Genomic DNA, 13833 nt, shown 5'->3' with positions numbered 1-13833 from the left:
GAACGTATGTGATTTAAAAGCCTGTTTTGTTGATTTTTAAAGGATTTGGTGTTCATGAAATCTTTCTTTACTCTTGCTAACTGTATTTTAAAATACGTAACCTTTGAGAATGTTGTTTGTTTTAAAAATAAAGTTGCTTGTTTAAGAAAAGCACTAGGTTTGTTATTAGGACCTTGTGTACGGTCCACCAGTATTTGAAAATATATAACCACTGTATCCCGGTGATTTAATACGAAAAATATAGTCTATGCACAGGGAGAGACGTCTATAGAAAGGGGAAGTCCTTCTACAGTATACAGGTGAACTATAATACAAGTTTGACTGGTTTTATAATTAGACAAACCTTTCAACAAGAAGTAATTCACAAAGACTTCTGGATTCTAATTCTCATTTAAACGTTTATTTAGGTGTTTCCAAGTTCTCACTCAAGTCTGAAAGCCATCCGGGCCCTCACCAGTGAACACTCACAATGAGAACTGCAGCCTGTGTAGGGGTGGCAACAGCTCCTGTTCCGTCCTCTTGAGCAATAATTATTTCCTATTGTTCAGAAATAAGTGGGTTTAAGTGGTGTATAAAAATAGGGTAAGTACATGTGCAGTGGGTGCCATCTGCTGACATGCTAGACATTATTAAAACTAAATGTACTAATGAAGAGTGTAAACACAGCTGTCATTCAGATGGAAGTAGTGGTCATACTGTAAAATGAACCTGCATCTTTGCAAAATATTAACTATCTCTCGTTTGAAACCATAGCAACTGACAACCCCCTGAGGTTTCTGAATACAACTTCTACCAGTGGACAGTTGGTTTAGTTAGAGGTTTCTATTAGATGAGTAAATACAGTACATGAGTATATACAGTAGATGGAGACAGCAAAAACAGACATCCCTGTTCTCAATCTTCTAATGTAACTCTTACAAGTAGATACTAGCTTCTGTTTAGCCAGTCCTTAAGGACCTCAACAGATGAAAAGCATACATAAGGGTTTAATTAGCTGTCTTTGTAGCAAAACAATGTCTAAAAAAACCAAACTAAAAAAACAGCACAGAGTGAACGAAAGCAACTGGGAAATACAGCTTTAGTGCAGCACTTTTCCACAACCATAGTGGATTCTAGTGCCTGCAGTTTTAGAGAAACACTCTGTGTCTCTTTCCTAGCTACAGATGACTTTAGCAACAGGTCTATTTAAAAAACAGCATCATTAGCAATGCTACTTTCTGTCACAGATGAGTTCAGAAAATATTGTTATGTTATGAATTAATTGGACATTACTTCAACACCAAACCCAGTGAGGAACTGATATTTTCAGATGACACAAGGGTAAGGCTTTTAAATCGGTGAATCACACACTTGCCTCTCCCTCTGTAGTTAATTTAGTTGTTACAAAGCTAATTCAAACCGGAACTCTGCCACGCTTCAGGCATTATGGGTAAGGCTGTAATCTTTTCACAGTTTCCATGAAATGTACCAATTGCTGTGTAACATAGTGTAAATATCCATATCTTTTATCACTTCAAAATAAATACAGCAAACGCTTGCCTTATTTAGGATCATGGCAGCTGGTTTAGTTTGCTTCCGGTAAATGATTGAACACACAGCATAGAGCTGCATGATTTCTTTAAAATGTCTTCAACGAAAAATACACCAGCTGCATCAAAGACCGGAAATATTTCTGCTAAAGGTCGCTCTTTCCAGTACAAGAAGGGGACATTTCACGTGTCTGTGGTTATTGTTACATGTATTTATGTTTTTATTTTGTTTGATAATTCGCCGATGATGAAAATAGAATGTCTTTAAAAGGCAGACAAAAAAACAAATATTCTAAAACTTAGTATTTACTGTTTTTCAGTTAAGCATTTAAATATTTAGGAGCATTTGTTGTATAATAACTCTAGAGAAAATGATCAATTTTAAATGTGACAAATGTGCTGTTTTTTTTCTGCTTTAATAAATATTTTGTTTACTCATTAAATATTTTGACATACCTATTATTAGACGTGATAGATGTGAAATGACATTAAATTAGCCATTTTGTATCCCGGTCATGAATTTGGACCATCATTTTTTTTATCAAAAAGTGACATAAACATAGACTTTGAAAATCATCAAAGACAATTACTTCTAGGTCAGCTACTCGCTGCTTACTTAATACATTTATTCGTTTAAACAAAAGCATTGCATGAAAGTCCAACTGTACGAATGGGAAGACTAATCCACTGCTGCACCTAAAATAATCTCCCGAGCAATTACATTGGGTAAATAATCATTTACAAAAAACCTAGTCAGATGAGGTTGTTCCTGGAAGCTGGCACTGTGAGTCATTTCCAATACAGTTTTATGATAAACAATAAACTGTTGTTTAACCCACCCACAAACAGGCATTGTATTATCAGGGCTTTAAATAACATGTCTTCGGATTCTCAAGCGAGATTAATTTTGAAAACAAAAACAACTGTCGGCAAATTTAACAATGACAGGAACGGCTGCATAAGGTGACAGTCCCTACTGTTCATCTATGCAGTTTATTGCAGGGGACAAGTTATAACCTGTTGCATTCGACCAGCCATTTTGCCTGAACTGTTGTATGAAGGAGCCAGCTTGTTCAAGAGTTTAAGACCTGGCAGTGAGATACAGTATGTGAGCATGGTTATCATAATAAACATTACCTATAGTGGGCCTAAGCAGAGATTACCCATACAGTACTTTACTGTTTTTCCTGCTCAGTCTGTATTGTAAAAATACATGAGATAACATGTCTGGATAACATGGTGGCTTTATCAGTTGTTTACATTCACACAGCTGCAACTATGTGCATATAACACCTTTGTGGGCTGCAAGACAGCTGTAATAAGCTCTAATATGTGTTAGATCATAATAAACTATATATTTAAATGTTTTCCTACTGCTCTGGATAACTTTAATAACTGATTCCTTGTTATTAGGTATGGTATTATCTAATACGTGACGTCAGAACAAATACCCTACAACATGCAGCATGGAATAGGGGTATGCCAGAGAGTGGTTCTCTATTATATCAGAAAATGTTTTCAATCATGAAATCATACCTGTGCCATATCGTCCAAACAGTTAAAAATATACTTTCTCGCCTCCTTTGACTTGATTCCTGTCTCGCCCTCATGGTCTTCTGGTGTCTGTGGAATAAAAACAGGCTTCTTAAATGCACAGGCAAGCTGATTCCATGATAATAGGCATGATATGAATCTAATAAGGCTGCCCAGATGCCATGCAGATGATGACAGAACGAGTTAGATACATATCGTACCTACTGTAATAGCTTGGAATTAGCTATCCTATTAATACCAGTATTTAAAACTTCATTTCATTTGGTTTATTTCATGTGACCTGCGATCACAACCATAAAGCTGCTGGGATTGTTTTTTGTAAAAAAGCTGTTTTGCTGAACAAGGCACAAGTCAAAACTTGTGTCTTCTTGACTTAGGCTGGGACCAAATCAAAACTTTGACAACCCGCTAATTGCACTTAACAAAACTGTATTTAATAGCGTTTTAACACCTGTATCTGCACACTCTAGGGTCGGCATGGGTAACATTCTACCCCAGGTTAAACAGGTATAGTGTCTGACATAAGAACACTAGGGTGATTTCTCTCTGATATTTTTATTACAATAAAAAATAAATGACGTGGACATGCGGTACAGTTTTCAATTCATAAACCTGACAACGTCTCCATACCAGCAAACTTTTACTAGGTTTATTTTGTATTTGTAAGAAAGTCCTAATTTCAGTCTAACAGAAAGCCTCCTGTGGCCTCCATGTACCCCTTTTTTATACCCTAAAAAATCTGGGGGAAAAATTAAGCTGGGCTGTAACCCTACCTTGAGCCTCCACAGTGGATAAGCAGAGTCTGGATCCCTGTTAAAAAACCTTGTTGTCTTTGTCCCAGCACTTAACAAGTACTCTGCTGGCAAACCCTGCGTCTGAGAAATGTACCGAATCTGAAAGGCAAAGAAGAAAACAGAAGATTAGACAGAACTGGAAACAATTTGATGGAAACAACACAATTGATTTTTGTGAAAATGGTTTCTTTTTAAACTAAAATATACCATGCACATTCAAAACTGTGTTCATATTTTACATTAGGATGTAAAAATGTGTATTTAATAAAACACTTAAAGCTTTCATGCATTGTTAGCATAACTACATTCTCACAAATTTCTCATTGTGCAGCTGTTGATATTTTTTGTGTTCTAGACTTTAAAAGACCATTTTGTTTCGTCTCTCCATTTCTTTTCTGTGAGACCTTGTGCATGTGTAAGGCTCACCTAGGGTTTTATTACCTGTAAAACAGGAACTGAATTTATACTTTTGTACTTCACCAAAATGGAAGTGTTGTTATCCAGACATGGCAAACCACTCCAATTAGTGCTCATAAATGATTACTGTATGCTCATAAATCTATAAAGCCAGTGGATGTTTGGGGTGTTTAAGGGAAACAGTCTGTTATATCTGTTAAAAATTAAACTGTGCCTTTCTTTCCCCCATCACTATAAGCTGTATACACATTTTCATATCAATCCTACATGGAGCTATAAACCTTACAAACTTTCATAAAAACAAACATACAAACCATAAAACAGCGGTGCACTTAATAAAACTGGGAACCCGGTGCGCAGTGAGCCGAGGACACCCTGGCCAACCTAAGCCCTCCCCAACCCGGGCGGCGCTCGGCCAATTGTGTGCCGCCACCTGGGAGCGCCCATCCACGCTCGGCTGTGGAATAGCCTGGACTCAAACCGGCTATAGGGAGCATCCTGCACTCCACATGGAGTGCCTTTACCGGATGCATCACTTGGGAGCCCCTTTTCTGATATTTGATAACTGTAGCAAACATAAAAGAATCTGTTCAAGGCAACACAACTTTGAAGATATTTATATTGGATTGAGTTTCACATTTACAGGCACTCACGAAAGACATTGAAAATAATATTTGCCAAGGCACAGGGACTGACTAGATTTTTTGACCTTTTAAAAAAACCCTCCTTAAATCGCCCTGCAACCTGCGACAATGTAGTTGCTCTGACTGAAATGAATGGCTACTGTGGGAACAGAAAACAAGCATTGGTGCAGAAGGGTGTGTGGTCTGGATACACAATGATGCTCAGGATTTAAGTCACAGTTTAAGTTACAGCATTATCACAGTCATTATCAAGTTAAAATACAAACTTATAATTGTGAGATATTAAGAGAACAATCAGGATTGCATAGGTGATTTCAGTGTCACTAAGTATAATAGAACTTGGACCCATTTCAGAACCTTTTAAAGTTTTATGATTCACTGAAAGCAAGTATGATTGACCTTGGTGCCTGGGTACAGTACTTCAATCAGTCACTCTTTAGACTCAAAAGGCCATTCGGCATTCTAACCAGTAATGGTAATGACTTTCAAGACAAGATTTAAGATGCTAGAATGTATTTTCACAAGTGCTACGCCAGTGGTCCTCACTAATGTCTGGGATTCCACATTAGGAACTACAAAATTCTTAGGAGCCACAGGGTGATATTATAATCACCATGTTTATGTGTGAGTGTTTATGCAGCAGAAAAACAGTTTTTATGCAATACACTGTTTGGATGTTTCTTTGTTTCTTTGTGATGTCCACATTTTGGCATAAAGCTCAATCTTTATTTCAAATTGTGGATACTTCCATCTTGATGCAGTATGCTGAAATCATAGGAATTTGGATTCTGATCCTAGAAGCTGAGTGGACTGGTCAGGTATTCAATGAGACCCCCCCCCCATGATTGTCCTCTGGTTCAAACCTCAACCATCTCACCAGTCCAATTTGAGGATGTGCACAATTCCAATGGCACTAAAAATCAGGCTTCACTGTAAATCCTAGTATGTCCCCAAGCCCCATAAGTGGGGAAAGAACGTGGTTCTGCACATGTAAATATCTTCAAAGAGAACTACAATATCCTGTACCAGTATCATTTCATTACAAATATCATGCAGGATTAACGTCAGAAAGTTTGAAACTTACTTGATCATACTCTGACGCCCCCGGATACAATGGCCACCCTAAAAACAGCTCTGCAATGACACATCCCAGCGACCACATATCGATTGCTTCACAGAATGGTAAACCGAGGATAATCTCTGGAGCTCTGAAAAAAACAACAACAGCAAAAAAACAGCATGAAGCATCCTTACTGAACAGCAGCATGAACCCCCTCGCATTGCAATGAAGGGTTACATGTTCCACGAACATGTTATTTTCAGACTTTTTGTGGCCCAAACATAGGTCTTTATTTGTGCTTTTATTTAATTATTAATATTGAATTTCCACTTTAGAATGGCCAACCTATGATACAACAGCATATATATTTATGTAAAAATAAGCATCTTCATTTATTTATTTATTTATTTTTATGATACTGTAGACCTTACCCTTTAGTTTACCAAGACAAAGTTTTACAATCATTTGTCTGTCTATGCTGTTCCAATGTGTTTACCTTAACATGCAATTACCGATCCTGTCAATGTGTAACCATGCTTTTATTGTGTGTTACTCTAACTTCTGTGTGTTCACCATGGTATTATACTGCACTTTAATTGTTAAAACACGGACATTTCAGCAGAAATTTTCATAGAAAATCCTTGCCAAAGGGAAATAATGTTTTTTAGTTTTTTTTCCGTTTAGCATTAAAGAAACAATTACTGAAGATGGAGGTGTAGATGTAACTTATAAGTGTGTGACTATGGTATACAAGTATACAAGATGGCACTGCAGTGAATGAAGTAGCCTAAAGTGATTGCCCAAGATGTTCTCAAGACTTAGTTGCAAAATCTGATTGGATACACTGTAAATCATACTTCTGTGCTGTATTTAAAGTGCTTGATCTGAAATGGAGCCTTAAATGAAAAATAGTGTTTTAACCTACTCCCTAGAGTAACTAGGAAACCACAACATTAAAATAACAATTTCATGACAACAAGCAGCCATTCCATTGGCTAAATATTACAAAAGTTACACCCCCTTTACGACAATGCTCAACAAAAGCCAGCTTTAGACCTCCCTTTTTTACGGGGGAAAGAAATGAGTGGTGCACACCCCTTGCAGTAGATTTTATACTGGCCTACTGAAACCCCACCTTGCTCAGGCTTTGTCAGAGAGTGCCCTAGTGATAACACCTGCTTATTTCATTTACTGTAACATGCCAAATATCTGAGTGCATAACAATAATACAAGATCATAAAGAACACATAGCATGGCATAATAAACAGATAACACAATAACAATATGCAGTGGGGATGAGATTATTTTAAGAGGACTTTAAAAAAAAAAGAAAGAAAGAAAAACATTATGTTCTGTATCTCAAATAACAAGTGCCTGGTCTTTTTAAATATTCTACGGTCATTTGTTTGAATTTATAACAAGAGCATTAGTACTCACACTCCTACTTTAGATGCATTAATAAGGTTCTTTATTAAGAGCTGGGGGGGGAGGGGGGGAGTGATTGCAGAGCTTTGCATCTCCGCTTAATGAAAAACATTGCGATTTGCATCGCAACAGAAAACAAGCAAGCCACAGATGCTTAAATGCAGTGGTAGTCCTGACAGTAAAATACTGTACTGTAATGTCATTTTAATTCAAAGGTCATTACACGTAACACCGCACGGCAGTTAAACTAGGCACCCTCACGAGACGATCGCTTCTCAAGTATACTGTAGTAAAAAAGAATTCTGCAGCCTTGAGTAAACATAATCGTGATCATATAACAAGCTGCTTACCCACAAGGAATTGGTTTGATGTATTGTCCTCAGTGATTGAGCACCATTGACATCTGTATACTGTATTTAAACTGCTCATGGCACGCTTGTGCTAATTGTAATGCGACAGAGTGGCCGAGCACAGTGTAAATGATCAGGCTGGAGTCTTGATTTACAGTTTTAAACCGGTGTTGGTTTTATTTTTCTTACACTGCGGCGGCGAAACAACCACTAATAAAACAAACAAAATAAACCTAGCTCTCAGCTGGAGCACTAACTAACGGTACTTCGTGTGGAACAAACACTAGATCTCTTACTCAAGTTTGGGTTTATTTTTGTTACTTCTGCTTCCTTATGCCTCTATACCACCATCACAAAGCTATCGGCTAAGCCATTTCTATCGAGGTGTCATTAACTTTAACAAGCAGTTAACCAATTGACTATTATCCATAATTCGTTAAGGAAAGCAGCTGTGGATTTTTCGTGGGCATGCATACATGCAGGAACTCGTGACATCCAGTGGTCAACCCATTACACTGCAGCCAGGGAACAAAGTCTTATCATTCTCATACTAAGTTTGATTCTGCACCATAGTAATCATATCAGTCTGCTTTTAAGAATCAACCGCTTATAAGAATCATACATGCTTACTTTAGTACTCATAACAGGCAAAATGAAATTCAACAGAAGTAAGAAGAATATACAAGTTAGAAATCATGGTACCACAATTATAAGTATATACACAAGTAAGAATAAAACAGTTAAACGAATAGGGCAGATTTTCAAAAGGTGGTAAATGAAAACTCCAGTGCTAATCAACAAATCAGTATGGAGCATTGATTTTGGCATTTTCAAGTGGCAAACCCCGGGACACAAATTAAGCACTGCATGCACGCCCCCTACCTACGCTGTAGACGAAGTGGCATGTTGACTTTCAAACCACACCCACTATAGTGCTTCAGAGGTGGTATAGCCTTTCACATAGGCAGTTATGACGGTTCACTGCCGTGTCTGAACCACCTCGCGAGGTGGTTCAGAGACGGTATAAAATATGACGGTTCTGTGGCGGTATAGGCAATTCACACAGACCTATAAGCCGCTTCAGTGGCGGTTCTGAACCGTCATAACTCCTCTGTGTGAAAGCACCTTAGGACATTCAGATTTTGACAGAAGCCATGGGTCTCAAAAATGGTTGTGGCATATAAGCGCATTACAGCTGCTCTGAATTCAACCAAACAATTGTGTTGAATTATGCCATTTGAGCAAATCATTTTGATGGACAACAAAAAAATAGCTTGAATAAATCAAGCTTGAAAGAAAATATTAAATTACATTGAGAGCCATTGTCAGTAGTGCAGTTGGGGAGATTGAGCTCAGTTCAGGGGGTTATTTTCCATACACCAGACTTCCATGTGGCATTGTGTGTCCTGATAAGAAAAGGACTCCAACTAAAAATCTATAGCTTAAAAATGCTGTTGCAAAAAAAATGTATGGCAGTGGATTCATTCTATCAGGATGCATATTTGCATGTTAGGTGTCTGAATCATGTATAGGTTTCGGCTGGGATGGAAATACTATTTATTTTAAATATGCTTAAGGAAATGAGGATTCCTGGGTGTCCTGCTTTCTGTCTCTCTGGTTGAAACTCTGTTCCACTAAGAAAGGAGTTTTTGCTAAGCGTGGGTGCACAGTTCATATAAGCCTTTTGATTGTATTGCATTCTAAAAACATCAATACAACAGTTTTGTAAGCTTCTCTGATGAACTTATTTACATGTTTTAAAGTTGCCTCTTCAATAGGTTCTCTAGTACTGGGGTTTTCAACACTGAACCTCAAGTATCACCAAAAGTCCAGGTTTCAACCAGTTTTATTTATGTATTTATTGCACTATAGTGTTAGACATATTCATAAAGCAGTTACCACTGTGCTAAGTTTGCAGCCCTTTGTCAAAAAGTGCAACGTGTTACAGAACTAGCAAGAAACAACTAACGGGCATACAGAAGCTGTAAAATAATCACGCTTAGTTGTTTATTTAAAGCTTTCTGACAGCAATAGATATTTTAAAAAGTAAGAATTTATTTTGCAAATTCACAATCACATTTTACTAACTGTATTGTGCTACATATCGTATTACAACCCATGTACCCAGGTATCGTATCGTTGTGAACCCACAGATACACACCCCTAGCCTATGTACTCCAAAGCAACCACTGTACTTTAACTGTCTCATAAGCTTTTAAAATATTGATTTTACAGTTTAAAGCTTCATATGAATAGCAGCAAGTCCAATCAGGCGCTCCAGCATTCACCTACATGTAGGCTATGTTGTTTCTTGCTCGTTTTGTATCATTAGCAGTTTGATGTTCGCTTTACGAAAAAAGTTATAAAAACTTACCACAGTGGTAAATGCTTGTGTCTTACATAGTTTCGCCTTCTGTGGACTCAGTGCCTTTGGAACACAAACCTTGTTTACATTCCAGTTTGTTTGGATTTCACAAAAAGGGGTTGTTTGCTATGCTGATAACAATTGACAATAAATGCATACAGCTCAAATATTTTTAACCATTGGCATTAACATCCTTCTGAAACACATTTAATAATACAAAACCAAAAATTCAAAACCATACTGCACATCTTCAAATAGTGGATTTCTTATTTGCTATGAAGCACTGCACCCAATCTCTGTGAACTGGGCCCTATTGCATGGCCTGGGAGAAGAGATGCAATAACCCATTTTTATGATCCTAGCCCCTGGAAAATGCATTAGCTTTTTTTTTATTTATTTATTTTTTTAAACTAGGATCACGTTGGCTGAGCAAGAAAATAACAAATCTGACAAGGGTGCCTGAGCGGCATGAAATCACGCAGGTATTGAGTGCGGTTCACAGACATCAGAGGAATTTACAGTTGAGAGCTCTCCAGCTACACTATGTGCTTTATTTTGTTGCCTGTTTTAAAGGCTTGAAACTCACACTAGCCCTGCATCAAATCCTGGGTTTCATAACTTCTCTTATGAAGGTTTATTATTGAAATGACCAGGTTCCAGGAGTTTAAACTATCAGGCCCCTGGTAAATCTGCTCTAAGCATAATCATAATTATCACTGCAAGTTCTACCTGGCTGCCTGTAAGTTTCTTAATATAAGTTATTCATGCAGCTACAAGGGATTAACAATTTATTTGACAACAAACTCCTGGCTGCTTATCATTTTAATAATATACTACATTAAAACATGGAATTATGGAGGGATGGCCTTCATATGAGCTTTGCCGATAACCAGTTTCCCACCTTTAATATATACACCATTTTCTTTATTTTTTTTTTCTTCTAAAGGGCACGCAACAGCTTCTTACAAAACAAAGAAGCCCATCTATCACAAAGACCCACATTATATAACACCAAAAAAGCAGGTTGTTTTACATTCCTGCCTCATTTTTCAATTCCATAATTACCTTTTTCTTCTCCTCCACGCATGCTACTGATCCTATCAATTATACATTTCATTTCCACCTCCGCTACTGAATCACATTAGCGCTGAGGATTACAATAAGACTCCTTAGCTAATGCAACAGTCACATAAAAGCTCCAGTACTGTCTCTACATCTCTGTCTTGTTTGAATGATATGGAAGAGAAGGTTATTCATGAAAGCATAGGAGCAGCAGTTTCTGACTGATTTGCAGCGGAGACCTGCTTTCCCCAGGAAAGGACTGAATTTGCTGGGCTGAAAACCAAGGCTGGCCACGTACTGTATTCCCACTCCCACCCCCTGGAAAATCAATTTGACATAAAAAAGGCTTTCCTCAGATGACAGCTGCTCGAGAGACAAAGAAATGTTAGCAGTTGTCTGTGGGATGGATCCAGAGTTTGTCAAAAAAAGTCACAAATGCTCACAGCCATGCACTATTCCCTCTTAGAAAGACCTTAATAACCCCAGTGTTTGACTGGTTTCGGAAGACATGCATCACTAGCAGGCCCTTGTAGCCCAGGTGCAGGTCATATCTGCTTTGAGGGTCAAATGCTAAATATGTGGGCTGCCTTGTTTATTTGAATGAAAATATACTGTACAAACAGTTGATTATTTGAAGGCACAAAAGACTTGGACTGTCTGTGACAGAAAAGTTTTACTGTCACCCAAAGCATTGTTATAATTTTTCAAAAGAACCTTCATTCAAAGTATAATTGTATTGAATATTTAGTTATTTCTTTTTAATTTGCTTTAGAACTCAAGTTATTACATTACAAGCTCGGCATGTTAACACATTAGCAGTCATTCTATATTCAGTCTGTTTCTTTCCTTTTTTTATTAGCAGTGTCATTCCAGCGCAGAGAGAAGGCCTCAGACCTAATGGCACAGTACAAACAAACATCTGCTCTGTCCCAGTGATTATACTATTTTACATGAATGCACAAGATTACAGAGTACAGTATACAGACTGCATGGATTTTTAACTAAAGCATTGTGAATCACTGCCAATAGGTTTTCCAGAGCACTTTTCAGACAAGAGTCCAAATGGGTGGCCCTCGCTCATATTCCATTTTATACTACAATATCATTCTTGTGTTTATTTACTACATTACATTCTTCCAATGTCTCCCAAGCACCAAACCTTACTGCCTGTCCGGTTTGCTTTCATTCCCACTGGGTCATTTCTCCAGCAACTCTGTGCACCAAACAGACATGGTCCTACCTGTGCACCAAACAGACATGGTCCTACCTGGACCAGCAGGGGTTCATTAATGTAATCAGCAAGCTCTGCTCTGCTCAGCTCAGGGAATCGACACAAAAATGAAAACAAAAGGGGAAAAGAAATATCCTTTCCTTGAAATGGTTACAGGGAACATTCATTTCCACGTGAACGTCGATTTTAATTTGCAGAGGTTAATAAATCTTGACAGTCCCATTGTCCGTGAGGCTCTTTTCACCTTCCATGTACTTGGGGGTACTGAAATTCCCTGTGACCACTTTTTTTCTCTCTCCTCTCAGACAATTTAAGCAATTTAAGCACAGTTTTAGTGCAAAATGTCACTAATATAAAGCTGAATTAACAAGGGCCCTTTCTAGATTTCCTGCACTTTTTGTGTTTTAATACATGTTATAATGCAGTATACATTGCAGTTCTGCTCCACCTTGTCCCCTACAGCAAACTCCTGACCCTACCTGTGGTAACCCCCAAAAGAGGACTTCTGACTATCTATAAATCAACATACCGTGTGACTGTTCTAACAAAGTACTTGCAGGGGACGACATGATTACGTCTATTATTGCTCTTTGTTGTATAGTTTAATATAAGTGAAACTATAAAAAGGTTCCATCTACACATCAATACACATACAAACATACATATACACAAAAAGAAAACATTTCTGCACAGGAGGAGAAGCTTCTGGCTATCATGTTGTATGACAGTTCACACCACAGTGTGTTTCATTTGTGCTTGTTCCTCCTTTAAATGAATGCATTACCCAAACATGAGCCCACTAACCACCAGTAGCACTGGGGTTTTAAAAAGGCAGATTATTAGCATTTAAAATGATTCAAGACCATATACACTGTTAAAAGTAATGTTTGCAAATATATATAATGCTCTGGTAGACTTTCTAGCCAGAAAATGAGAGAATGCCCTAGTCTGCAACGATTACAGTAGGCAGGATCATGACAGTGGGTGCCCACGTAAATCTTGTGTCCATCAAAGTCTCCGTGAAAAACGGATTGAGCTCACAGACACTGGACACGACACCTGTTTTCACTCCAACAATTCACAGATAGTGGTCCTCCCTACCACAAAGGCATTTTTCTGGTGGGAAATTAAAGATACAGTAGATACTACCTTGTTCCAGTAGCAGCCCGTTTTACCACTGAACTCATTAGAAAGGGCAACACAAATGGCAACCATTTACAGCATAATAAAGCAACAGGTAACAGTGCAGTATAAATGGTACAGTGAAGTATTATTTACACTATATTTGAATCAGGGTATATCATACCCTCTAGGCTCTAGACTCTAGTCTAGAGGCTCAGACCACCTATGGTCTGAGTACCACTTGTGGTCTTTAAGGAGATCCCATATGGACAAACCATTA

The 13833-nt window shown here is 37.9% G+C and overlaps 1 protein-coding gene across 4 annotated transcripts in view; it reads right to left on the bottom strand.

Moving 5' to 3' along the window:
- LOC117414644 (homeodomain-interacting protein kinase 2-like) overlaps positions 1 to 13833 on the bottom strand; it is an 81044-nt gene that overhangs the window by 25236 nt on the left and 41975 nt on the right. For all 4 annotated transcript variants that reach the window (XM_034024403.3, XM_034024404.3, XM_034024401.3 and 1 more), the window contains exons 3-5: positions 6023 to 6146; positions 3857 to 3976; positions 3066 to 3152 (exon numbers count right to left, since the gene is read on the bottom strand). In XM_034024403.3, coding sequence (XP_033880294.2) covers positions 3066 to 3152; positions 3857 to 3976; positions 6023 to 6146 — 331 coding nt within the window. The remainder of the gene's footprint in view (positions 1 to 3065; positions 3153 to 3856; positions 3977 to 6022; positions 6147 to 13833) is intronic.

The sequence above is a fragment of the Acipenser ruthenus genome, chromosome 7, assembly GCF_902713425.1.
Source record: "Acipenser ruthenus chromosome 7, fAciRut3.2 maternal haplotype, whole genome shotgun sequence".
Taxonomy (NCBI): Eukaryota; Metazoa; Chordata; class Actinopteri; order Acipenseriformes; family Acipenseridae; genus Acipenser; species Acipenser ruthenus.
The sequence above is the reverse complement of the archived record's forward strand: the minus strand, read 5'-3'. Positions and strand labels throughout refer to the sequence as shown.